This window comes from Micropterus dolomieu, linkage group LG23, assembly GCF_021292245.1.
Source record: "Micropterus dolomieu isolate WLL.071019.BEF.003 ecotype Adirondacks linkage group LG23, ASM2129224v1, whole genome shotgun sequence".
Classification (NCBI taxonomy): domain Eukaryota; kingdom Metazoa; phylum Chordata; class Actinopteri; order Centrarchiformes; family Centrarchidae; genus Micropterus; species Micropterus dolomieu.
In genome coordinates this window covers 12,356,658-12,381,911 of record NC_060172.1, presented here as the reverse complement: position 1 = coordinate 12,381,911, position 25,254 = coordinate 12,356,658, and the positions used below count along the sequence as shown (strand labels likewise).

The 25,254-nt window shown below is 39.1% G+C and overlaps 1 protein-coding gene across 1 annotated transcript in view; it reads left to right on the top strand.

Moving 5' to 3' along the window:
• Positions 1 to 649: 649 nt before the first annotated feature.
• ttc3 (tetratricopeptide repeat domain 3) overlaps positions 650 to 25,254 on the top strand; it is a 39,121-nt gene continuing 14,516 nt past the window's right edge. Inside the window, exons 1-32 of the mRNA XM_046039384.1 lie at positions 650 to 785; positions 2,285 to 2,361; positions 2,445 to 2,490; positions 3,183 to 3,342; positions 3,439 to 3,514; positions 4,464 to 4,517; positions 5,120 to 5,252; positions 5,413 to 5,498; positions 7,352 to 7,446; positions 7,823 to 7,885; positions 8,400 to 8,454; positions 9,326 to 9,506; positions 9,959 to 9,989; positions 10,100 to 10,184; positions 10,492 to 10,522; positions 12,006 to 12,066; positions 13,519 to 13,606; positions 13,850 to 14,050; positions 14,469 to 14,549; positions 15,353 to 15,462; positions 15,553 to 15,679; positions 17,913 to 18,035; positions 18,141 to 18,242; positions 18,338 to 18,430; positions 18,534 to 18,598; positions 19,640 to 19,776; positions 20,639 to 20,959; positions 21,133 to 21,408; positions 21,499 to 21,542; positions 22,600 to 22,650; positions 22,741 to 22,820; positions 22,904 to 23,059. Coding sequence (XP_045895340.1) covers positions 2,296 to 2,361; positions 2,445 to 2,490; positions 3,183 to 3,342; positions 3,439 to 3,514; positions 4,464 to 4,517; positions 5,120 to 5,252; positions 5,413 to 5,498; positions 7,352 to 7,446; positions 7,823 to 7,885; positions 8,400 to 8,454; positions 9,326 to 9,506; positions 9,959 to 9,989; positions 10,100 to 10,184; positions 10,492 to 10,522; positions 12,006 to 12,066; positions 13,519 to 13,606; positions 13,850 to 14,050; positions 14,469 to 14,549; positions 15,353 to 15,462; positions 15,553 to 15,679; positions 17,913 to 18,035; positions 18,141 to 18,242; positions 18,338 to 18,430; positions 18,534 to 18,598; positions 19,640 to 19,776; positions 20,639 to 20,959; positions 21,133 to 21,408; positions 21,499 to 21,542; positions 22,600 to 22,650; positions 22,741 to 22,820; positions 22,904 to 23,059 — 3,278 coding nt within the window. The 5' untranslated portion in view covers positions 650 to 785; positions 2,285 to 2,295. The remainder of the gene's footprint in view (positions 786 to 2,284; positions 2,362 to 2,444; positions 2,491 to 3,182; positions 3,343 to 3,438; positions 3,515 to 4,463; positions 4,518 to 5,119; positions 5,253 to 5,412; positions 5,499 to 7,351; positions 7,447 to 7,822; positions 7,886 to 8,399; positions 8,455 to 9,325; positions 9,507 to 9,958; positions 9,990 to 10,099; positions 10,185 to 10,491; positions 10,523 to 12,005; positions 12,067 to 13,518; positions 13,607 to 13,849; positions 14,051 to 14,468; positions 14,550 to 15,352; positions 15,463 to 15,552; positions 15,680 to 17,912; positions 18,036 to 18,140; positions 18,243 to 18,337; positions 18,431 to 18,533; positions 18,599 to 19,639; positions 19,777 to 20,638; positions 20,960 to 21,132; positions 21,409 to 21,498; positions 21,543 to 22,599; positions 22,651 to 22,740; positions 22,821 to 22,903; positions 23,060 to 25,254) is intronic.

The following is a 25,254-nucleotide window of genomic DNA, read 5'->3' as shown; positions in this document are numbered from 1 at the left end:
CTTACTAGGAAAGTCATGACATTAGTGCACTTTTATTTAGGTTCTTAAAGGACACGGAATTGGCAGAAAAGGGTTTTTTTTTATCTTCAGCCCACACACCAGTACAGTAGCTTGGTGACGGTAATTTAAGATGGATGCCAACTGCCAATAAACACTAAACAAAGTAATCATATATTATTATAAAATACAGAAGTGTATACAGGTTAGTGGAAGATACTGTAACTGGAGAGAGGAGGTCATCATAACAAAACTAAGGTTTGGGCATGCAGGGTTACACTCTACATTATATTTAAGGGAGAAAAGTTAAAAAGATATACCATCATCATTAAAAGAAATATCATTCAGAGAGGGAGACATTAAAGATTATAGTGCATGAGGCAGGACAGGATTTCAGGGGAATTAGAAGGGGGTTAATAGATTGTATAATTTAGAGAGAGTTTGTTTTGTTTTTGTTGTTTTTTATTAATTTACCGAATTCAGTTGATATGGACAAAGTCCATGAATCTACACACTCCAGGCAGTAATGCAACTCAATGGATGCCAGCTGCCGTAAAAACCCAAAGAAGAAGAAGAAGAAGATCTACACACTCCAGTACGGTAGGTGGCAGTACCGCCTTCAACACTAACGAAGAAGAAGAATCTCATCTGCGCCTCCCGCCCTCTTTTTCGCGCGTGTTATTGACGGCACGCGGCGCTGCGTGACTGCGTATCAGTGTAACTTCCGCACAATATGAACAGGACAAACAGAGACCACTGCTAAGCGTTTACGCAGTAGTTATCACAAGGTAAGACGGTTTTCTGGTTAAATAATTAGTAAATACGGTTTTAAACTCCGTATGTAGCTGCATTGTAGCACTGGTTTGAGTTTCGGTCGGATACATCGCGCTAAAACAAAGTAGAAAGAAAGTGTCGTAGCATTAATTAATATATCCGTTAAGTTAGACGATGCCACGTTGTGAGAAAACAGGCCACGATACAGCTGCTACATTAACCCACATAATAGTTTATTAATACAGTTCAACAGCGGACTAGCTTGTAACGTTAAAATAAATACTAACAGGATTTTAACTTTGCTACGTATGCTAGCTAATAGGCTGAACATGCTAACTCCCCAATGACCAATCAAGGAGGGGCGTTATCTAAGTTAGGCTGTATTAATGTTTACATTACCGACAGTTGTTGTTCAGACAAACTCCTTTACTTAAACACAAATAATTCATCCCATACAATAACCCAATATGTAACGTTACACTGTTTGATGGCACAGTCCTTCTACAATCGACGGCATTGATCAACATCAGCGAGGTGAAACCTACTTTTGGTTCTGCTTCCAATAAACAAAGCGTGAGCAGCGGCATTGTAATGTAAACATGTGTTTTATAAATGGCCACACCCGCATGAGTAGTTAGCTGTAGTTTTAAAGTATGCGGTAAGTTACATGCTAAGTTAATTAGTTTCATAATTTTAAAAGTGGTTGTTAATCTGGACCTGTTGTAATGTGAGAAACATGCATATAAAAACAAACAAATGTGAAATTGACCTTTATTTCCTTTTCACAAATAAAAAAGGTTATTCAGACTGCATTAAGGCTTTCACAACATTAAGAGGTGAAATGCAAGTTCTTACATTTGTAACAGGCGAGTAGGCTAATAGCATATCAGTTTCACAAGTCAAAAAGGAAAAACGCAACCTAACATCGCACTGCAGATCAGTACAGCCAGTCAAACTGCTCCACAGTTTGACTGAATCATAGCTTAAGCATCCAGGTGAAGTTCATGGACAAATTGTCGATACATTCCCAATTTTGTCCACGCTTGGTTTATTTAATTTATCAAGCTAAGACACCTTTCTAGTTTGCAGCAAAAAAGTTATACCGAGAAGTTTCGTTTTGTTTGTGTGAGAGAGAGAAGCAGTGGTCAAATGAGCTGGGAAGGGTGATGGCGATGGCGCAGTGGATAAGACACATGCATTTGCTGTTCAATCCCCCACTGTGACCCATCCACCAATTTATCCCTGAGCAAGACACTTAACCTCTAGTTGCTCCATAGGCGTGCAACCTCTGATATGTATAGCAATTGTAAGGTGCTTTGGATAAAAGCGTCAGCTAAATTAATAAATGTAATGCAAATAGACATGTTTACTGAAATCAAACAAGTTCTCGCACGTTGATTTTCATACAGTGAAATTACTTCAAATCAGCCACAGCCAGCAACATTCAAATCCAATTCACTTCAGCACATTTTGTAAAATGTGTTTGAGTGATTTTTGCTACTTTTTCTTACAGAGTTGGACAAAATGTCGGATTCAGACTCTGATTCTGACTGTGGTGGTGAATGGAGTTACAGAGAACGGATGAGCGCTGTGAGTTATTAATCAAAATAAGTGCATTACCAACTTATATCTTTTTTCTTTATTTTTCTGATGAGCTGTTTTTCTTCCCTCAGAGATTTATGTCCACAACTGATGACATCATCGCCCTCCGTCCATCAGGTAAGGGACATTTAAGTCTTAGTTCACCAGTCACATGAATCCAAAACAATAGGGCTACTATTGTTTTGTTATACATCAAATAAAGATGGGTGACAAACCTAAAGGAAAAAACAACATGACAACAAAAGGAAAACCAAACATAGCCAGTAAAGGTGGGAATCTCTAGGCACCTTTTCATTTGATTATGATTCAGGGTAATGATTGACTATTGATCAGAATCACAAGAATGCACTCCAGTAGAAGAGAATGGGTACAGAGCAAATATTCGTATACCAGAAATGGTAATGTGACCATACCTCAAGGCTTCACTTCTGTAGTTCACAGTAAAAGCCTTCCAGCCAAGGTGTTAGCCATATTGCACAATATGTTGCAAGAGACTGAAATGGACAAGACATACTGCTGATTTTTGATACGTTTCATTGTGAAATTTTGGCTACTTGGTTTGGAAACCTTGCCATTTTTATCAGCCATGACCAGATTTCACATTCATTTTTACTTTTATTTTAATGTTCAAAATAATAAATAAATGCTGATAAAATACATAATCTACTTTTCAGACTACAGTCGTCGTTGCTAGCTGTCCCTCGACATTTGTGATTGTTTTAATTTAAACTGAGAAAGTAAATTCTCTATACAGCTGTCAGATAGACAGAAATAATTTTTTTTTATTCGGCATGTTTTTGTTTGTTTAGAGGAGGTTTTTGAACGATGGAGCCGTATTTCTGTCGACACTAGAAAAGAGGCTGGAAAGCGGATGAAGGTCTGTGCCTTCTGGCTTCCCATTTTTCTGCAGCGCGATGAGTCCAGCCCTATGGCTTGCTGGGCTTTACAGATCGGCCTAATCGACTCAAAGTAAGTACAGTTATGATTGTGATTTTTTTTTTTTTTTTTCGAAACCTCCAATTAATAGACTGCTCAAGAGTTTGTTCATGTCTTTTCTTGCTACAGTGGTGATCTAAGCTTGAAGCACCTGCCCAAGATAGAAACACTGGAAGCAATCCTCAGAGCCTTGGAGAAAGGAACTGTAAGTTGACTATGTAGTAGTTTAGTCTAATAGCCAGTTTATTAGCCAAAACGCTCCAGACACCAGAGGGATTTCCACCACATGTGAAGAAACACAAAAATTAGGCACATGTTGGATTAAAAAAACAACTGCAGCATTTATAATGCTACTTTCACTCACAAGAAGATAACAGCACAGTGTGTCCTCATTTAAAAGGGTTAGGAACCTGAAAGCAAGCCTACCTTTTATTGGTTAACAGCAAGAAATTTCCACCCCTTGTCCTAGTATAAGATACTACAGTACTTTCTTTTTTTGTGAAAGATTGACCAATGATTGATGATCAGCTCAAATTACAAACTCTACTTCGTAACACCTCACCTGGAGTAGGGACTTATCCAACACCTAGATCTATTGAACAGGACCTTTAGTCCCTGTTTTAAAAACTTGTGTACATGTGTACCATCTTTCTCAAAACGTATCAATATTATTAGCTCATCACAGATATATAAGGAGACTTTCAGCTTTATTATCTGTCTATAAAAACTGTTTGGGGAGATGTCCTGGAGAAGATGTGTGATAAGTCAACATTGCAACACAAAATCAATAAGTAATGCAGAAGAGGCCAGAGTGTTCGAGTAGGCTGTAATATATTCTCCTAACCGAAAGAGTTTAAAACACTATTTAGAGATTTCAGAAAGTGGCTGCCATTTTACTTGAATGACATGTTTAGGCTATATGTATAACTTTTTAAATGGACCATACAGTGTTATTTGAAGCAGTGTGCAGCATTATAATTTCTCTCACTTTAATAATGTTAGTTTACTTGTGAATTAAAATATATTAATACAGGAAAGCTCTGTCTAGATATAGTTATATTTAGCACTGAAGAGAATAAGAATAGATTTTGTGTTTCAGTATGTTACTATTTTGAATGTTTTGATCTCAACTGTGTCTCTGTTGTCTGTTTCAGTTAAAAAAGGACCAAACAAAGCATGTTTTCTGGATAAGCAACATGTTTAACTTGGTAAGTCTGAAAAAAGTGATGTGGTGCTTTAAATATGCAGCTAATAAGGTTTCTTTGAGTCTTCAGAAGAGTGAGGTATGGTTAGACTTTTGAGATATTTCTCAAAAATTGTTTGAGTGGAAACGTATGATTACAAAACACTTGGGCAGGTATTAAACCATGTGGGACACCATGTGAAATGTAGCTTTTGGTTAAAACGAATCTTAACATGTATGAAGCTTATAAGAGATGTTAATTTAGCTCTGTGGAAATATTTAAGGCTTGTTCTCTTGCACCGGATCGGTTGAACTTTGGAGTTTCCCCATTGGCCGTTGCTCTTTCAAAATTAATAGGTCCGAACAGTCCTCAGGATGCTTTTATGGATGAAAAGGTCAGATTGGCGCATGCCTAGAAGCTTTCCCTTTTCCCCGTCTATAAAAATGGCGGTGGCCAAAAGTACTTAAAATGCATTTTTTCCTATTCAGGAGAACTTCAGCATAAAAATGTATCATACAGCTGAATGAATGCGTGTGTATTGTTGATGCCTGTGTAATGCTTAATGGAGACGGTTGGTTGGTGGTTCTCTTTGACAACTTTATCTGAGTGTCACTTTGTACCATCAGCGTTCCCCAGAGGTTTTGGAGGATGCGTTACACTGGTTGGAGAGAACAGGAGAACCTGATATTCGCCATCGTCTTGTACATCTTGGCCATGCACACACCTGCTTCACAGCCCTGCATTTTATCTTCACGGAGTGTAAGAAATGCTCCAGCACAGACAGACTCTGCTACTGAACCAATGGATAATGCATGTCTGACATTTTACACAAGTTAGTCATTGTGCAAAAACTGAAGCCTGTAGAACTTGCGTGTTGATAGTTAACAGAAACACACTTCCTGTTTTTGCTTTCAATCAGTTGCTAAGTATATTCAGGATATGGGTTCCAACTTGGAGAGGACGATGAAGGCACTGATGGCTCGACCATCTGATCATCAAGTAGAGGTAAGACATGATCTACAGGCTGTCTCTGTGCTACAGCTAGACATTTGCTTTAATGGGCACCTGTTGGTCATTTCTGTAACTTGTACTTATGTTTGAGCACAGACGCTACTGAGTGTTTGCTGAGAAATTATCTTAGCAGCCTTAATGAGATGGTTGACATGGTTTGAAGACCAGACTTTGTAACTACAGTAATTGTTATTCACTGTAGATGCCCTGTAACTATTGTAACAACAGCTACTCATACTGGGGTCAACATAAATATTTGCAGTACATCAAAAGTGGTGTGCACAACATCTAAAGCCTAGTTCACACTACACGATTTTTAGCCCGATTTGCCGCTTGGCGACCATCAGGCTGTAATCGGGAGTAAATCAGCGGTCGCCAGTTGTTGTGTGACCTACTCAACGACTCATCATAACGGCTTCCTGACACATTTCTGACACATTGCCGACGTCTGCTAGATATCTAGCATGCCAAATATCTGGCAGAGTCGGCCGGCTCGGCTTCCACATCCAGCCAATGACAGCAGGCAGCTGGCAGAGCAGGCAACTACTTTTTCACCACAAAACCACCTCCAGCTCTCTCTGTAGCTCAGATGATCCCTGCTACCTGCGTGTGCTAATCCATTCATTCACTCATATTATTTGTCTTTATAATTGCTCTTTATAATAACAAACAGCTGTTTTGTTACTGTTTTGTGTGTAGGTTTGCGTCATTTCCCGCTTCACATTTCACATGTTTTCTTGACAAAACGTGGTTTGGAGACCTGCGTCGGGTGACAGAGCCGCTGTCAGCTCGTGTAGTGTGTGACCCACTGTCACCGATCAGTCACGTAGTGTGAACACCAAAACGACATCAAGATTCCCGTCACAAGAGGGCAAGTTGTGTAGTGTTAACAGCACAGCCATCGGCCTATGCTGAAAGTCGTGTAGTCTGCGCGAGCCCTAACATGGGCAGTGACCTTAAAGTCACAGTGAAACTAGCTTCAGTAATGAGAAGTATATCCAAGTGAATTTAAATAAAATGTATACGATTTCATTGGGCTGCTCAAAAGTGAGCATGGTTTGGTGACACGTCGCAAAACACAGAGCTGTAGTGAGATACTGAGCTGTAGAAGACCGTTGGCCTCCATCCACACCGCCCCCGCATCCATTGTTAGATGGTGAAGGGAAAACGAATACGACCTCACCCACATTCTTTGGAAATGTGAACAAGTTTTTTGCCAACAAAAATAGTTTTTGAGATCCAAAAAACACACCACCTGCCTTGATACCACTCTGTATGTATACTCTCCCAAGTTCAAGATGAGTCATATTTTACTTACTTTTTACAGTAAGGTTAAAGATATGGATTTTGATATTAAAACACTTTAAATGATTTTTGAAATGTTTAGTATATATCAAGAGATAATTGAAGAATGAAGGACATAGGATTAGTAATTTAAGATTCCTCGGTCCAAGAAAAGAAGGTCTTCAAAGTGGTATCACAGATTTATGACACAGTAATAATAGTAGTGCTTTTTTTTAAAGCAGCAAATTGCCTCACCTTTATTCAGAACTTTTCCATCTATAGTGTCCAATTCAAAATGCTTCCTCACGTTACTGAAGTGGTTTGGTGTCATGATTGTCTGTTGAGCACGGCTCACTGGGCTTGATTTTCTACATCACAAAAGCCAAGTTTACCAAGGGGATGCAACAGCCTAAAGCACTTAAATACCATTGACAGATCATTATAGATATTGTATTCTACTGATTGAATTTCTTATAAAAAAGTGGAAGCCATAACTTTTAACTGTGCCTAAATGTTGTTCCTGTGGAAAAATAACAATTTGTTTTGTTGTGTTCCTAATCCAGAAAAGTGAAGAAATGAAGAAGAAAGGAAATGACAACTTCCAGAAACAGCAGTATGAAGATGCTGTGAGGTTTTATTCTAAAGCTATCAAATATTAGTAAGTATTTAAACATTATCTTTAAACGTGTATTTTTCTCTGACATGAAACTATAATCTGTATTATTCTAAATATGTTATATAAGAATTTGTTTATCAGTACACATGTAGAATAATGCAATAAACTAAAACGGCCCTGCAGTGAATCTCCGTCTTTGTGAAGCTTAGGTAATTAACCTTGTGTTGACTATTTAAATACAGGAAGGAGACAAATTTTTAGAAACATCTCAATATGATGCAAAACGACCTCAAACCGCAGCCTCAAAAATGTTGTCAGTTCACAAAGACAGGATTCATTGCAAGGTGCTAATTAGACTGTGTAGGTTTAGCGAATAAATTGGTAAATCTGTGGGCTCATTCATGTTTTCTTCATTCAGCCCTGACAACCACATGATCTATGGAAACCGAGCCCTATGCTATATACGATGTAAAAAGTTTCTGTAAGTACCGTTTACTCTGGAGCACCTTTCATCTGTAAATAAAGTACCCAGTATCAGTAGAAACGTTGTTTTACCTAATCAAGACATATGAGTGATTTTATTACTTGGACACGGTAATTGCATTTAAAAAGCATCACTACAGAAATTGAGAAGTGTTAATAAAGAGAGCGGAAGAAGCTTGTGTTGTTTCCATTGAACTTTTTAATGGAGAGTCAGTAACCCTTCCCATCTAGGAAATTTATACAAGGAAGCCAGGGCCTTATATTTATCAAGCGTATCAGAACAGGAAATCACTCCCAACTGGCCAAAAGTGGACGTTTTAAGTCATTTTTTTCGTCATCAGATTTGTATTGTTATATTATAGATTCACCAACTTTTCTACCTAGGCCAATCTTAATCTCAACCCCCGGTGTTAATGAATCTCACACTATGCAACTCTTGATTTTAATGCTTGTGTTCATCATAGGTACAAAGCTCAAATTGTGTTTAAACCCAAACCTTTTCTATTTTACAGAAAAGCAGTTGGTGATGGAAAACGTGCAATTCTGATAAAACCACACTGGGCAAAGGTGCTTATCTCTTTTATGATCCGGTCACAGTAGATGAGTAGTATGCTGAGGTAAATTCAGGACAGATTCAAGGACTTGCAACTCTGTTGAACACTCCTTTAAAATTTCCATTTTATTACATTAGCGAAAGGAAGTGCCACACCCAAATCAGGTTACCAGGAACAGGGGTATCAAACAGGCTGATCTTTGTATTGTTTTACTTTATTCCTTGTTTGATTTAGGCTTAGTAGTATTTACTCATCCTGTGGATGTAGGCACACCCATAACTAAAACCAAAACCAGAGACACACACCTGATTAAAACCTTTGTTCCTGACAAAGAACCAATTTGGATTTGAAATGTTCCCCTCATGATAAATTATAATAACGCGAGTGCACCTATTTTTTTTCATCTAGCGCCATCATCAGGTCAAAATTATCATTCGTTTAATATTCAGTTGATAACTAAATACCTGTCAACTAAAAACATTCCCTTCAGCTGTGCTTTGTGTTAACGCTGACTAGCCATGTACAAATGCAAAAAAAAATTTGTAAATCAATTACTTTAATTATAAGATGTAAAAAAGATGAGATGTCTAAACAGATCATAACACGCTATGCTGTAGGTAGGTCTACATTAGTGTGCACCATAGATAACAGGCTCTGTGTTAGCAGATACTCTTTATTAAATAACTTGGTTTTAACATCTCTAGCAGAAACTGAGGAATTGTAGTCTCTATGTAGCTGATTCTTACTGAGCAGAATTACTGGCACGTTATTTTTGTCAGAACTGCACTGCCTGTTCCTGCAGTTGACTCCCAACTTTGCTTCATGCTAATCACTGAAGCAAACAATAGTGATGAGTTAGAAGTTAATGAATGTTTTGTTTGCAGGGTCACTACCGCTACTGTGAGGCTTTGTTCTCCATGGGAGAGATCCAACTGGCTCTTGAGGCCAACGATTCAGCCCAGAGTCTGTGTAAAGACGACCAAGACGGAATCAAAGACCTTGAACAACAACACCTGAAATTCACCACTCACGCTGAACAATTGCGAGCAATGAAAGACCCAAAAGGTATTTCCACGTCACGTTCACAGTAGCACCTTAAATCATATTTTCTTTCTTTTCATCCACCTGAAACAGAAAGTGCCAGAGACTTTTCCCTCAGATTAAAAACTATTTTTAACCAACTTATGCCTCAACACTGTACACACTAGATATTACACTGTGTTTACTAGACATATTTAAACTTGTGTCAGTATGCCTTTATACCCTCACATGTCCCCATCTTATTTAGATAGAGCTCAAAAATCAAAGGTGTAAATAGCTGGAGAAAAAAGAAGTCAAGAAAAGGCTGAAAAAAACAACAACCCAGTTTTGTCTTTGTTTTCATAAACAAATGTATGTATTTTAAGAGCTAATTATGATTATTACTTGTTGTGGCTAATTACTAATGTGGTTGATGTCATCCCTCATAGTTTGCTCTACCTCATAACTAGAACTTTTGTTATGTGCTTTCCTTTCAGTTGGACGGGCTAAGAAAACTCCCATTAAAAAGTATGTGTGCGCTACCTTTTTGTACACATTGTATAAACATGATTAATAAATGCAGATAAACTTATGGAGGATCTGATGCATTTGGGTTGTTTATTTGTTTTTTTTTACAGACTGGACGGCACTAACCGAGCAGATTCAGTGGACTCACGACAACAGCCTTTAAAAAGTTTTAAGAACATTGCTCCACAGAGTAAGGTCAGTAACTTTGTTCACGTTATCAACAGCAATGTGAGACACAAAACACTGATACTACAGTTCCAGCTCCTATATATTTTTTTTTTTTTAAGTTTGTGTAATAGTAAACGCTATATCTCTGGGTATTAGGCTATTGGTCGGTTGGTACTGGGGGAAATTAAAATGGTAATCAACCAATAATTGAATGTTAAAAAAAGGACATCAAAGGAAAATGTTAAAATGACAAATTGATATTGTGAAATGTCAGATTTTATCTGATGTTTGTTTGATTTTGTTCAGTGATAATGATTATCTTTTGTGTTGACAGGTCCCAGAGGTTAAAACCAACAAGCAAACTGGTGAGTTTGTTTCAACCCTCTCTGATGCACTAAACACTTTTCTTTCTTTTTTTTTGTTGAGCTGAAACATTTTAATGATTAGTTAATCGACAGAAACTGAATCAAACTATTTTAATCATCAATTTATCATTTAGGTATTTTTTGGCTTGCAGAATTTGTTGGTTCCAGCTTCTCTATTGTTCGGGTTTTCTGTTGGTCTGTTAGGGTCAGGAATTTGAATCTTATGGACTGTTGGTCTGACAAAACAGGACATTTGAAGATGCTTTATTGTAAATTGTGAGGGACATTTTTCACTATTTTATTGATCGGCAGACTCAGCAGGCAGCTGTAGATGTTTTGTATTGTCTTACTGTGTTTTTATATCTGTGGAGTGAAAAAAGATGCCTAAAGTTACCCTGATCTTGTGAATCAGTTTGATATGTGCTTGGTGGTTTTGTATGACGACATAACCATTAATATGCTATTGTATTTTTATAATAATTCCATGTCTTTTTATGTATCTTGTATACATTTTTGTAGCTTATTGTATTTCTCACTCATGTAAGTGCATGTGGATGGATCAGAACCATCCCCCTGGTTAAGGCTAATGTATACTTCTGCGACGTAGGCTACAGGGCTGCGCAGAGGCTACGCCGTCGCCTGACGTGCACCTCCTCCAAAATCTAACTACACGTCGAGTCGACGTGGACCATAAGCTCTGTGATTGGTCGGCTGGGCAGCCTCGCAATGCCTCCGAGCGGACCGGAAGTACCCGGTGCTTTGAAGTAACTTTTAGTAGCGGCCAAAACGGCGGCTATAACACAGTGAATCAATATATTTGACTGTCGCAACCCAAGTGAAATGAATCATTTCGCTATCAGAATGTGATCCATTCGGTCGGTAACATTTCAAAAGGCTACACCAGCCGCACGTATACAATTTTACCCCCATTTACGTTAGCGGAGCACTAAAGTTAGCCTGCTTGGCCGGCAAAAGTCAACACAGTGGGCGCTGTAGCGGTACTGCTGACTAGTGTTTGGGGGTCTAATTGCAGAATGACGGACACACCTACGCACAAGTATAAATGCATGGCTACATGCGTAGCCTACAGCGTCGGTACGCACGTAGACCCTACGCAGGAGTATAAATCGGCCTTTAGCTGTAGGAAAGCCAGAAGATGAACATCTGGTATCACTTATACTATGTTTTCCATCTAGACAAAGATTGCAGTGGCCCTTCGTCACGTGGAGTTACTTACTCCATACTGTATAAGGCTGAGTGAGTGGGCTGCAGCCTCTGAGTCTTACTTTCATTCTGCTCTGGGTTTGACCAACACATGCGGATAAACCAGCCTTAACTAAACTTCGACTTGTGTCCTGATTTGATTTCATCGGATTCAACATAGTCTCCCTCTCAGTGGCTATTTAGAATTTAGCCGTTTTAGCCAACAAACTCTTAATGTTCATGACATTTAAAAACTTCATTGCTAATTTTCTCTCTACAGTGAAAAATGAAAGGACCGCACAGGCAGAGGGCAGCACGAAAGACTCTAAACCACCAAAAAGGTTAGTCAAAGTACTGGTACTAATATCAATGCTTATATAAATGATTTCACTGCTGAAAGATCTGCTCTTTTATTAATGAGGGCCCATACAACCCCAACTTGAAAGTTTCATTCTTTTTACATGTTTATTTACAGCATTAAACATTGAAATATATAGTGTAATGGGCTTTATATTAACTTATTGGGAGACAACAGGTGGTTCTATGTAAAACCAGACTATGAGCACCCCCATATCGTCAATATGGCATGATCCTTGTATCGCTGCGAAGCTTTGACTGCAAGATTGAAAGTCGAATTAGGCTCCACCCATCGAATCCTTGACTATTCGGGGTCAACCCTATTAATTATACGGCACCTCTGACCTGTTTTAAACGGTCATGCAGTTACAAATTAATTCCGTTGTCCTCCTTGTGTGACAGATCTGCTAATCACAAGCACCATGTGCCTCCTGTTACGGCCCTATTCACCATTCAGAGCAAGCACAGTACATTTTACAACAACAAACGAACTGGGGGAAAACATGGGATAATGGCACTAGCTGAACAGACACGGGCAGCGGTTGTCCTTCGTCAACTCACACTGAAGTGTTTTCACCAGCGGAGCGGTTAGCCTGCCCAATATTGTTGTTGACGTGCTGTTAATTTGTCATTTTGCGTGCTTAAACTACAGCTAACAGCTCTCTGTGAGCCGGTTTCGTTCCGTTCTCTGTTGGCTACACATCCCACGTGGAGCATTTCAGAATAAGAGCGTTTTGCCTGCCTGATTTTGCTGACTTGTTCAGATGTTGTTAAATTAAGGATAACTGAACAAATTTTGTGCTTCCATCATGATTAGGTAGGCTACATTGTTAAATAACTTGTTTTCTGTCTGTTTTAACTGCTTGTTGTTGATATACGATCTAGAGTCTGCACAGGCTTTTATTATGAAAATCAACCGGATTCTCTATGCTGTTCTGTGTCTGACTTCCTGCCTTCCTGGTTCTCTGTGCTGCTTGATGCAGCTTCGCTGCCAGTTTCTTTCTGACAGAAGAAAAAAAGAAACTGGCAGCGAATTTTGAACTTTATTTTAGAAAAAATTCAGATGGTCACAAATCGAGTTGTAGTTGCAATATCTGGCAGAAAAATCGCAGTTAGATTTATTTATTTTTTTTCCTCGAATCGTTCAGCCCTAGACAGTATTATCACACATATAATAATAACACAACCTGACAACAGTAACTTCAGTGTAGAAGAGTCTTTTAAACTCATACGGTGAGGACCCACCTAAAGTCATCTGTAGGCCAGTAGGTAGTTAGAAGGTGTGTGAATATAGAGGACGAAATGGGATTCAAGTGTTTTTCTACAATTGGCTTTAACCACATAAAGGAATTGCCCTTTTTAAACTTTTAATGCTAACAGAACATGGTTTGGCTGTATTTCGGACTGCATAGCTGATTAAAATGATGTGCTTCCAGTGACTTTTCTACAAAGAACGGGAAAGGAGATTCCAGCACCACCACAAAGAAGAAACCAAAGAACAGAAATTGTCAGTCTGAAGATGAGGTGTGGCTCTGCTTTATTAATGATTCTTGTTGGGAGCGCTGCTTCTGTCATTTGGATGTTTTTCAACATTTTACATCAATAATTAGTCATGAGTGTTAAGTTAACACTTGTAAAGCTTTTTCAGTACCGTGTAGCACAAACAGTGTGGCATGTGTATCAAAAGAAACTTCTGAAGACACTAGAAGCCTCGCAGAGAGCTGGAGCTTGGACTCACTTAGACTTATTTTTTGTCTTGCATTGCAGAAAGATCAGTCTCGTTGTATCAATCCCTCGCACTCTAGTTCCGTTCACAACCAGAAAGTGGATGATGGTAAAGCAGGTGTGCGTAAAGAGTTGAGATCTATGGTGCAGGATGCCCATACTGCTCTGGCCGACCTCCGCAGCCGTAATGCAGAGCAGGCCTTCAGCCAGGCGCTGGCCCTGGTGGAAACCAGCACACCCAAGGTAATAATACTGCTCATCCGCAAACCAGTGCATGTGTATTTGAGTAATCGCTGTAATGGCAATGTAGATCGTTTTTTTTTCAAAATAAGAAATGGAGCCAGACCGGTATCAGAATATCTTTTAGACTGATACTGATTTTGATATTTGGGGATTTTAAAATCTGAAATATTGGCCGATACTTTTTTCAGTATCTCAAAACATGAACAAAGATTGTCCCTCACTAATTTAACATGACTTAAAGTGGTTTTAATGCTTGGAAAGCATTTTGTTGCTAGTCATCCCTTCTTTCAGAAATGCCCCCAAATCTGTGAATTTATTTTCTTTTTGGCTGTGAATCATTTGTGAATCAAGTAAGGTTTAAGTTTTAAGAACCAGATCAAAGCTGAGAGTTAATTATGTTTTTTTTCTTGCTTCTCAGGAACTTGGATTTTCCACACTGGATGTACTGTTGTTACTTTATGGCCGCGCATCAGCCCTGACAGAAATCGGCCAGCCTGAGGTAGGCATGTTACACTTATTCATTTAGCTGACGCTTTTATCCAAAGCTGTATATGTAAGAGGTCGCACGCCTCTGGAGCAACTAGGGGTTAAGTGTCTTGCTCAGTGACATATTAGTGGATGTGTCATAGTGGGGAGTTGAACCTAGGCTTCTTGCAACAAAGGCATGCATCTTATCCATTGCGCCATCACCACCCCAATTGTTAGACCTTGTGGGTGGATATACTGTATTTACTGCTCATGTTATTCCCATACCTATATTTTATATATTAACTAGATACAATGTTCAAGTGTGCAGGTTAGTTTGACCTTTGGTGTGCAAAGGCCTTAAATCAAGAGCATCCTCTCTTTCCTGTGAGAAAGTCTTATCTTTTTCTCACGCGAAGGATAAAACAGCCAGGTGCACTTCATCACGGGTTCTTGTATTGTTTAAACCAAAGGATCTGTGTTAATTGCAGCTTGCACTTTTTTATGTCGCTGCTGTATTTAGAAGAGTGAATTGTGACCTAGTTTCTGTACTGTTTTGTCTTCATGAAGGCACTTTGGCTCTCATGTAGCCCTCTGTCTGTAGTCACCACTCTGTAGTCTCGCCCAGTGTCCCGCCTACAGCACTATCTGATTGGTTAAATGTCACAAGTAATAGCCTATCAACACTTGCGAGACTGGAGCTGCTCCGGTGGGTAAGAGGAGCTTTGTGTTGAAGGGAAGGCCGCAGATATTACTGAAGCTACAGTGACCTGTAGACCAGTGGAGTGTAATTTCCTGTGTTTGTAGTCCATTAAATATGTTCTTTGTTTAACACAGGAACTTGGTGAAGCACAAAAACTTCTGGAGAAGATCAAATCATATGAAGTGAGGACGTTTCAGTGTCTGGTTTTTTATGCCATCGGGAGGGTGTATGTGAAAGAGAACAGGTACAGTAGCGTCTAGCTTTACCAGTTTTGTTTGTTTCATGCCCTTTTGCGGTTGACCTGTACAGCATTACGCGTCTCTTCTTCGGACAGGTTTGCAGTTGCTCTGGAGCAGTTTTCAGATTCCCTGCAGATGGTGAAGAATCAAATAACACCGGGTAAACTGACCTGGCCTTTAACAAAAGAGATTGTCAAAGAAACCCAGCCAGACTATTTCAAGGTATGTTGTCGTCGTAGGTTTGTGTTTTATATCTGACAAACATTTGAAATATTTTATTAAAGTAGCATGTGAGTGTTTGAATATAGAAGTGCAGCGCCTTTAAAGATTAATTAATTACACTTCCTCTCCACTAATTACATTAAATGTAATCTGTATTTTGACACAGATTAACAGAACAGACGTGTAGTAAAGAAATATCTGCTCTCAAATTGAGCTAAATTGCAAATATAGTATTCACGTCCTATACCACCAAAGTTCACCTTTATTGCGATTGTACATTACAGGATTGTAGTTGTAGACCCCTCCATGCTAAAAAAATGTATCAACAGATGTCAAATTATTTCACTTATAATAGAATAAATTGGCAATGTAGTAGAACAAAGTATATAAAATAATAACGGTTTTGTTAAATCAAAAGTAATGGAGATCATAACTGGTTACATTAGCTGTCTTGAGTCACGACAGTCTTGTAAACCAGTGTCAATAGTGGATATACAGTATTTGAGTGTAACAGTATTTCCTGGCTTTGGTTACGTTTTAGTGAATCACGTCCATAAGGGCAACAGACTAAAAACAGGCTGTTCGTGACATCTCAGCTGGTGTCTGCTGAAGGTTTTGACATCAGTCTTTGTTAGATCAAAAAATTTGTTATGATATTCATTGTAGGTCAGTATTGTGAAACACAATGATAGTTTTATAATTTTGTGTGTGCGCGCACAGCAAAACATTTCACTCAGCCAGTATAATCAATTTACTGTATTTATTGTTGTATAAATTATATTCCTTGTGAAGGGTTGAGCAAATAACTGAGTTACAACAAACCGTTGTCTTTGAAGAATTTGTTTAACAAAATAGAATAAACAGAAGTACTACAACAAAAATCAGCTGGAGCAGAGGTTTCTGTCTCCTAGGACAGTCGCTATCGTCTGGCACAGAGCAAAGGGATGCGTTATCATTTACACAGACTCAGGGCTCTATAGTGCAACCATTTTGCACTATAGGACAGGCAAGAGCAGTCACCCCACCCGGATTCGAACCCGGGTCTACAGGGTACCAAACATGCAAGCCAGGCTCGTTGGTATGGCAGTCACAGCGCATACTCAATCAAAGTGACGATGGTCCGTCACACTGCCCTCCCCTTCGGGAGACGCCCCATTGCGCTTCACGGTTACAGGCATCCGTCACAACTCCCGCCAACTGTACTTCTCCTATCTTAGGGTGCCCCCACCCACTAGTGCTTCACACATCTCTGGGGTCCCTCGCACACACAGGGGTCCACCAACCCTGGGGGTCCCTCGTACGCCTCCGACAATTTCTCGGCAAGCCATCCCTCTTCTAACACCATCAGTCACAGCGCATAATCAACCGTTGTGACGGTGGTCCGTCACACTCGCATGCTCCTAAAAATTGATACGTGTGACCCGGGAAAAATGATTTACGAGCACAATGTGCGGGTAACTATAACCTTCCATAACCCCATAATTGTTGAATTCCTCCTGCATGAATGATTCTGATTATTGATGAGATAGTAGCATTAACAAATTAGAGACCAATGTAGACCATTGTTCTTGCACAAAGATTTAATGAATGAAAACAATTCACAAACATGAAACTGCTGTTTTGTCCAACTGGAATAAATATACTAGTGGTGAGCTATATAGTATACTATTAAATTAAAATTTAACTTTAACTAGTTTCTACTCCCATGTTGTGGAAAGAGCCTCTGCAGTAGAAAGATGCAGCTTTGCACTGCACAAGTGTGAGTATGTTATCCTAGCCTTCTCCTGAGAGCAACACGGTCCCCTTGTTCTGTTTTACAGCTGTTTTACTAAAGTGATTGTAAAGTATGATTTATATTTCTGCATTGAATCGGCAGCGTAGCCTACGCGTTAATACTGTTCAGTAGTCTTGTTTTCATTAGATGTGGCGTGGGTAGTGTGGGTGCTGCTGGTGTATCGTGAATCTGGGTTCAAAAACTACACAAGCACCAATCACTGTAAAGTGTTTTGTGATGAGTGTTTTCAGCTGTTTTCAATGTCAAATTTTTAAAAGCTCTGTTTCAATAATTTAAAAAAACTTTTTAAGGCAGCTTACCATATTATGAAAATTTATGGTAATGATGCCATGTACACTTGCTTATCTATAGTACTGAAGAAGTGGACGGAAAATCTCATCTGTGCATCTCATTTCCATTAAATGTCGGGCTTATCTTACTTGTATTTTCTGTTTTTAGGAAATCCTGGAGAATGCTATAGAGCTGTGCAAATTTCCTCCTACTCCTGACGCCATTTGTCGACTTGAGAAATGCCTCGGCCATTTGAAAGCTGAAATCTACTTCACTGACCCAGATTTCAAGGTAAGTGGCAGTTGCGAAACACAGCCAGGCCAATGCAGCGTTTTAGAGTTCAAACATTCAAAGCACTGTTAAATTTTAACGTACTGTATATTCCTCATTATGCAGGGCTTCATTCAAATATGCTGCTGTAAGAACTGCATCATTGAATACCATTTGGCCTGCTGGAAGACCCTCAAGACATTGTCCTTCTTTGAAAAGAATGAAAAGGTAAATTTAGATTTCAAAACACCACTCTCAGTGTAGCTGTTTCCTCCTGCTTCCTGTGTAAAATTCTTTCTTAACACATTATTTTTGTGTTGCAGGATATCCTTCAGGAGTCCTGTCTGACACCGGACTGTGTCGGCCAAATCTGTAGTATCAAAATCTTTGGTCCAACAGGCCTGGTGAAATGTAAGGTAAGTTGATTCTGTGCAGGTGAATTGAGCTTTTCAAAGTCACTGTGCTCATAAATCACAAGATTAGTGTTTTTGACACAAGTCTTTTTTTCTGTCTTATCAGTTTGAAGCTGCCATCTCCAAACCACAGACTCCGAAGAAGCCCAAAGTGAATCAGAAATGTACAAGGTGAGGCTGCAGTACAGTTCATGCTAGAGGTTGAATCCGTATTGGATGCATCGAATATGCTGAAATATTAGTTCTTGAGTCACATCGAAATAGGGCTGTGCGATATGACTATCGTTTGACGATAGAAAAATGTCTATCATTTACAATTATGCTCTATCGTTTATTTCGTTGTCACAAATTCGACAATTTACAGTAATATTTTGGTGAGGGAACGGAGCTTTGCACCACAGCGAAGTTAGTTTTACATTGGAAGTCGACATACCACATGCCCCACGTAAAACTAATATCCCACTTGAAACTAACTTGACCGCGGTCTCTTCTACCACACGTGCCGGGCTGATGATCTTTATCGGGATATGAATTCTTTGTCATATCGCACAGCCCTACAACAAAGCTGTACTGAAGCAGCTGTATTTCAGAGATTTATACTGTATAACCAAAAAATGTTAATCTGACAGCAGCATATACAAAGAATGTTACCATAGGTTTAGTGGCAATGCACACATTGCAGTTAATACCAGCATGTAACACTACACAAAAATAGTAGATTACACGCCACTTTCACCCCTTAAATTAAGTGGGGCATCCAGCGTTCTGCGACACCTTTTTAAATGGTGTGCAGACTCCCCCTACTTGGTGCTGCTGCTCATTATTATTGTGTGGCTGATTTGTTGTCAAGATTGCAAAGTTTGTAATGATTTTTAAACTTAATTGTATTACACACGGTTCAATGTAAGCCATTATGATCTGTTTCTGTGTGCTTACAGCAATATGTAAAATCTGTAGACACTGTTAAATGTTGAACGAACTACCTCCTCCACATGTTTTTTTGGGGGGTGAAAACATGATTGCATATTTTTGTTAAAAGGTGTCTAATCTTCTAAAACAATGTGCTGGAATTCAGTCCAAAAGCAAAGTGACATGTTCTGTCAAGCAGTCACATCATGTCGTCATCATTCAGACAGTGATGTATGAATTTAGCTTAGTTAGTGAAGACTCACTTTAAAAAGTTTCAAAATAACTTTCTCTTTTTTTTTTCAGTCTGAAGAAGTTAAAATCAAAGGAAGAGCACAAGCTCAAGAGGAGGCAGCATAAACAGTCATTTCAAGATAAGCAGGCGATCAACGATGACATTCTGCAACAGAAAGATGAGTCAGCATCCCAGAGTCAACAGAAAGGTACAGCCCTCTGACGTTGTCACAATTATGCAGCCATGTCTGAAATGTTTCTCTGTACTCTTTCTGAAGAGGTAATTTCTCTAATTGTGGAGTTCAATCTTGTGAACACTCAGGAGAACCTCAAGTCTGTAAATTCCTCATCAGTTGATTTAATTTCACACATTTGGTATTGATAATAGATTGTGGCGATGTTGCTACATGTTGCAGGATCTGTATTTGGTGTCAATCCTGATTCCTTTAAATAAACTTTATTGTTATTGGAGGATCTTTCTGTAAAAACTGCTAAACATAACTGTTGCCCAGTAGTTTCAATACTGACATTAAAACTCTGGTAATTGTTTTTAACAAATGAACAACAGACTTTCTTTGATAAGGATTCATTTTTAAATTTGAGACATTTTGCTGTTAAAAAAATAATTATATCAATTGTTTGTGAACTCTGTAAACTAAAAGTATGCAATAGGTACACCTTTTCTAAATAACAACAAAGATCCCTTTACCATGTCTAAGCTGCAGTTTGTCAGCTGACAACAAAATGTCTGTACAAAGCAAGAGTTAGCAAATATCATCAGCTGAACCATTTTATTTTTGCAACTTTTATATAACAACTTTCTGCCTATCTTGACCAGAATGCTCTTGGAAAAGAGATTTTCAATCTCAATGAGCCTTTCCTGGTTAAATAAAGGTTTAATGATTTTAAAGATTCTGATTAATTTAAAATATATTAATCTTAGGCTTCAGCAGGACACCAGCTGGCAGGCAGCTGTAGCTTTAGCTAAGCTTATTAGCTGCATGTAACTTTGTTTTCACCGAACATGTGTTGGTCAGTCACCTTTTTGTTGCGTTTCCACCGTGTTGTCAGCCTGGTTGCTGTACAGGGATCGAGTTCTTCTGCAGATCAGCCAGAACATGGAGCTGCTGAGGGAGGAGAAGGGCCTCCACGTGTCTGCACTGACCAGCAGTCTGAAGCCCTGGCTGGAGCTGGACTCGTCGAGGGGGAACCAGGTTGCTAGGAGGATACTGAACTGGCAGCAGGAGCCGCTGGAGACTCTGTGTCAGGCCGTTGAGCTGCTACTAGAGAGGAAGAACCGTGTTTGGGCTCGTATCCTCATCCAACTACTCAGTAACTGTCTGGAAATTAATCCTAAACTCAACAAGTGGGCGTGCCAGCTCAACAACGCAGGTCAGCGTTTGTTGTGTTACATCGTAATTTTACAAATGGGGTCACTTTGAAGTTCACGTTAGTGTTGTGGACCTTCAAGAAAGACACAAACTTGGAAAGTGAGCATTTGCGTTCATAAGGCACATAGAAAGTGTGAACATCAGTTAAAACAACCTTCTTGCTGCTTTCTTTAGGTCTGACGGCCGCCAAATCCTTCATTGAGCGCTACTCAGGACACTTGGAGCAGCTGGACTTGGCTTTTTTGCTGAACTTTGGCCCATTACAGGATGTGATTATAGAGAAGCTCGGTACTAGGCCAGAGCTTTTTTCAAGCATTGGCTTGACTGTGACTGAATACCTAAAACAGGCCCCACCTCATGACATGAGACTCTTTATCTGGACTCTGGAGGAGCATAGAGATGAGTATGACTCCTGCCACTCTATACTGGATGATTATTTTGATATGATGGGTATGTATATTTAACTTTACTTTGAAGGGTTGTTCATATATTGATTTTTGCTCTTGCGTCACTATTTGACTTCCAATTCTCGTTTTTCAGATGGACATTGTTCAGTCTTAAAAAAGTCTGATGAAAGTCAAAATGTAAGTCTTTATAAACCTGATAGCATTTTGTTTTCCTGGGGTTGTAATGCACTGGATTGGATTAAGTTGGTTGCCACATAAACTAAACTTAAAGGACTAGTTCGACATTTTGGGAAATGCGTTTATTTGCTTTCCTGCAGAGTTAGATCAACACGAGCGACTGTACTGTGTATAAAGGAAGCTACCACCAGCAGCCAGTTAACACAGCTTAGCATAAAGACAAACAAATGGAAACGCTGAGCACAAAGGATCTGAAGTTCTTAAAAGGTCTTAAAAAAGCACTGAATTCAGTTTCCTCAAAAAAGGGATAAGGTAGTAAGAACCCTAAATTTTAATTTACAAAACTATTTTTTTCTCGCCTACTGTAGACTGTTATTCATTACATCATTATTTTATACCTTTTTTTGTGTGTGTGGTTTGTGGGTCTGTCAGGAGATTTTACACACCTACAAATAAGTGAGATTGTTGTGACAGTGGATTGTGCACAAAGGAGGCTTTTCTGTCCTCTTGGAAGGTTTGTCAGATGTGTCTCAAACGCTGTTGCTACAGCTAGCTACAGTAGCAAAGTAGCTCATTGTCTTATAGTGGTCAATTGTCAATTTTAGCAATGACCTAAAGTAATTATTTTTCAGTTGGTTAATCAGTTGTTTTCCAGCCGTTTCTCCGGGTCCAGGTCGCTCAGTTACTTGGAATTATTGTGTACAGCTGGGAAGTTCTTATAAAAACGTGATAGAAATATCAAAAAATTCTAGTATTTGTCCCTTCTGAAATGACCTCAAACATTTAAATCGCTTTTTATGTGCTATTAAAAAGGTACATTTGCCTACCAGCACCTCTAAACTCACTAACCCACCCGACGTCATCTTCCATCCTGATGTTTCATTGTAGACATCGCTCAACCCAAATACAAATATTTCCCACAATGTTGAACTATTCTTTTTAATGTAATATAACACATCTTTCGTATTATTAAATTAGGCATTAAGCAGATGTCATTAAACTTGAGTTTCAAAGTTCATTCTTGAGTTAATTCTCATTCAAATTGTTCTCATTTTAGAATTCTCCTATCAAGAGTCGAGGCCGGAAAAAGAAACAGAAAGAGGCAAAGGTCAGAAGTCTGATTTACTAGTAGTCGCTTGTAAAGAGAATATAGCAGCGTAGCATCACTCTGAAGTGTTTCCTGTCATCTTCCTCTCAGGGTGTTATTGTTGTGTCAGGGATGAGAGCTGTAACTCCAAGAGATGAATGGGACCAAGACTTTTTTGAAGATGACTCTTTGTAAGTCGCATCCTCCACATGGACACACAATATTGTTTTATTGTTACCGACTGCTTTATAACGTTGAGATTTCACATCACCAGATCATTCCTTCACCCTGGTGATCCATTCAGTGTCCCTGGTCACCTTCGAGATCAGGTGGCCAATTTTGAGGAGCAGTACAACGGCACGAGACAGAGAAGTCACTATAAAAATGTTTTGGACAACAACCCCGACCCAACGAAAGAGAGTTTGTACGAGTAAGTGAAAGCTACAGTGTGTGTGTGTGTGTGTGTGTGTGTGTGTGTGTGTGTGTGTATGAATGATTCAACTATTTTGAATTTCTCTGGACTTTAGGAGACACTGACATTTTTTACAATTTTATGGACCTAATAACCAATCAATTAATTGAGAAAATAATCAATGAAAATAATAAAAATGTCATTTAACTGACGCTTTTATCCAAAGTGACTTACAATTTTGTTCTATGTCAACAAATCTTGCTCAGGGACACATTGGTGGATGTCACAGTAGGAATGAAACCTAGGTCTCCCACACCAAAGGCATGCATCTTATCCACTGTGACATCACCATAATAATGAATTGCAGACCTAATAATAATACAAATTTTTTTATTTTATTTTTTTTACTTCACTCAGATGTTTGAGCTTCAATATGCAGAATGACGTATGTGCTGACTTTGACACTAGAAGGCTGTTGACACATTCCTCCGCTGAAGGAGGAAAGTTTCTCTGTGCTCATCTTTTTAAATCTCAATTTAAGAGCAAATGAGCACTAGTTTTAAACGCATGTGTGATGTGCAAACTTGAAGCCTCCGGTGCAAATACACATTGCAACAACAAAAGTGTTTGCATATTCACTGGATTTTTCAACAAGGGAGGAGTAGATCTGATTTCAAGAATTTAATATAAGGACAGATTAAACAGCAGGACAAATTATCATGCAAAGCAGGGTATTTGTATGTTTCTGGAGGGAAACTTCTAATTTCCATATTTACCAGTAAATCTGCACAACAACAGGGTTCCTTCTGTCTGAGTGAAGAGGCTGCTATACGCATGTGAGACTGCCCTAATCTGCATCTAAGGAGGCGGACTGAGAATTTGACTACAACAAAGGGGGTTGTGTGTGCAATGGTTTATAAAACTCTGAGACAGGATTTTACAACAATTGTCTCAGCGATCAAGAGGTAAACAGCAGAAATGGGAGCAGCCATGTTTCCATCTAATTTTAAGCAAATTTTTAAAGTGTTGCAAAAAAGAAAATGTGAATTAGGCACACTGCCACCAACTAGTTTGGAGCGAACAAATGACATTCAGCTACATCAGAACTTGTGCGGCAAAGGTGTTTCCATCTCCCATTTAGTGCATTAAATCTTTAGAAGAAGACAAAATCCACCACAAGTGAGCATAAAAACGTTTTTCCGAACTTGAAGTTTATTTTGAATGTTGCTGTTTCCATCAAAATGTCTAATGCGATACTTCAAAATGCACATAAAAAAAGTTGATGGGGAAACAACTACTGTAGACAAAAAAAGCTTAAAAGATATACTGAACAAATATTAATATATATTATAAATGCAACACTTTTGTTTTTGCCCCCATTCATCATGAGCCGAACTCAAAGGTCTAAGACTTTCCCACACACCGTGCAACACATCTGAGTTGATCAGGTTGTTGATTGTGGCCTGTGGAATGTTGGTCCACTCTTCTTCAATGGCTGTACGAAGGTGCAGTCAGATCAAGACCCCGACGAGGATGACGAGCATGCAGAAGAGCTTCCCTGAGACGGTTTCTGCAGAAATTCTTTGGTTATGCAAACGGACTGTTGCGGCAGCTGTCCAGGTTGCTGGTCTCAGACGATCTTGGAGGTGAAGATGCTGGATGTGGAGGTCCTAGGCTGGTGTGGTTACACGTGGTCTGCGGTTGTGACGCCGGTTAGATGTACTGCCAAATTCTCTTAAACGCCTTTCAATTCACGGGCAACAGCTCTGGTGGACATTCCTGCAATCAGCATGCCAATTGCACGCTCCCTCAAAACTGGCCACATCTGTGGCTTTGTGCTGTGTGATAGAACTGCACATTTTTGAGTGGCCTTTTATTTTGGCCAGTCTAAGACACACCTGTGCAATACCCATGTTGTCTGATCAGCATCTTGATGTGCCACACCTGTGAGGTGGATAGATTATCTCGACAAAGGAGAAGTGCTCAACAAACATAGATTTTGACAGATTTATGAACAATATTTGAGAGAAATAGGCCTTTTGTGTACATAGAGAAAGTCTTAGATCTTTGAGTTCAGCTCATGATGAATGGGGGCAAAAACAAAAGGGTTGCGTTTTATATTTTTGTTCAGTGTATTTGTGACAAGATACTCTAAACTTAAGGTTAACTTACTGCCTTTTTCACATCCATGGTCGTCTTCAGCAATAATAAAA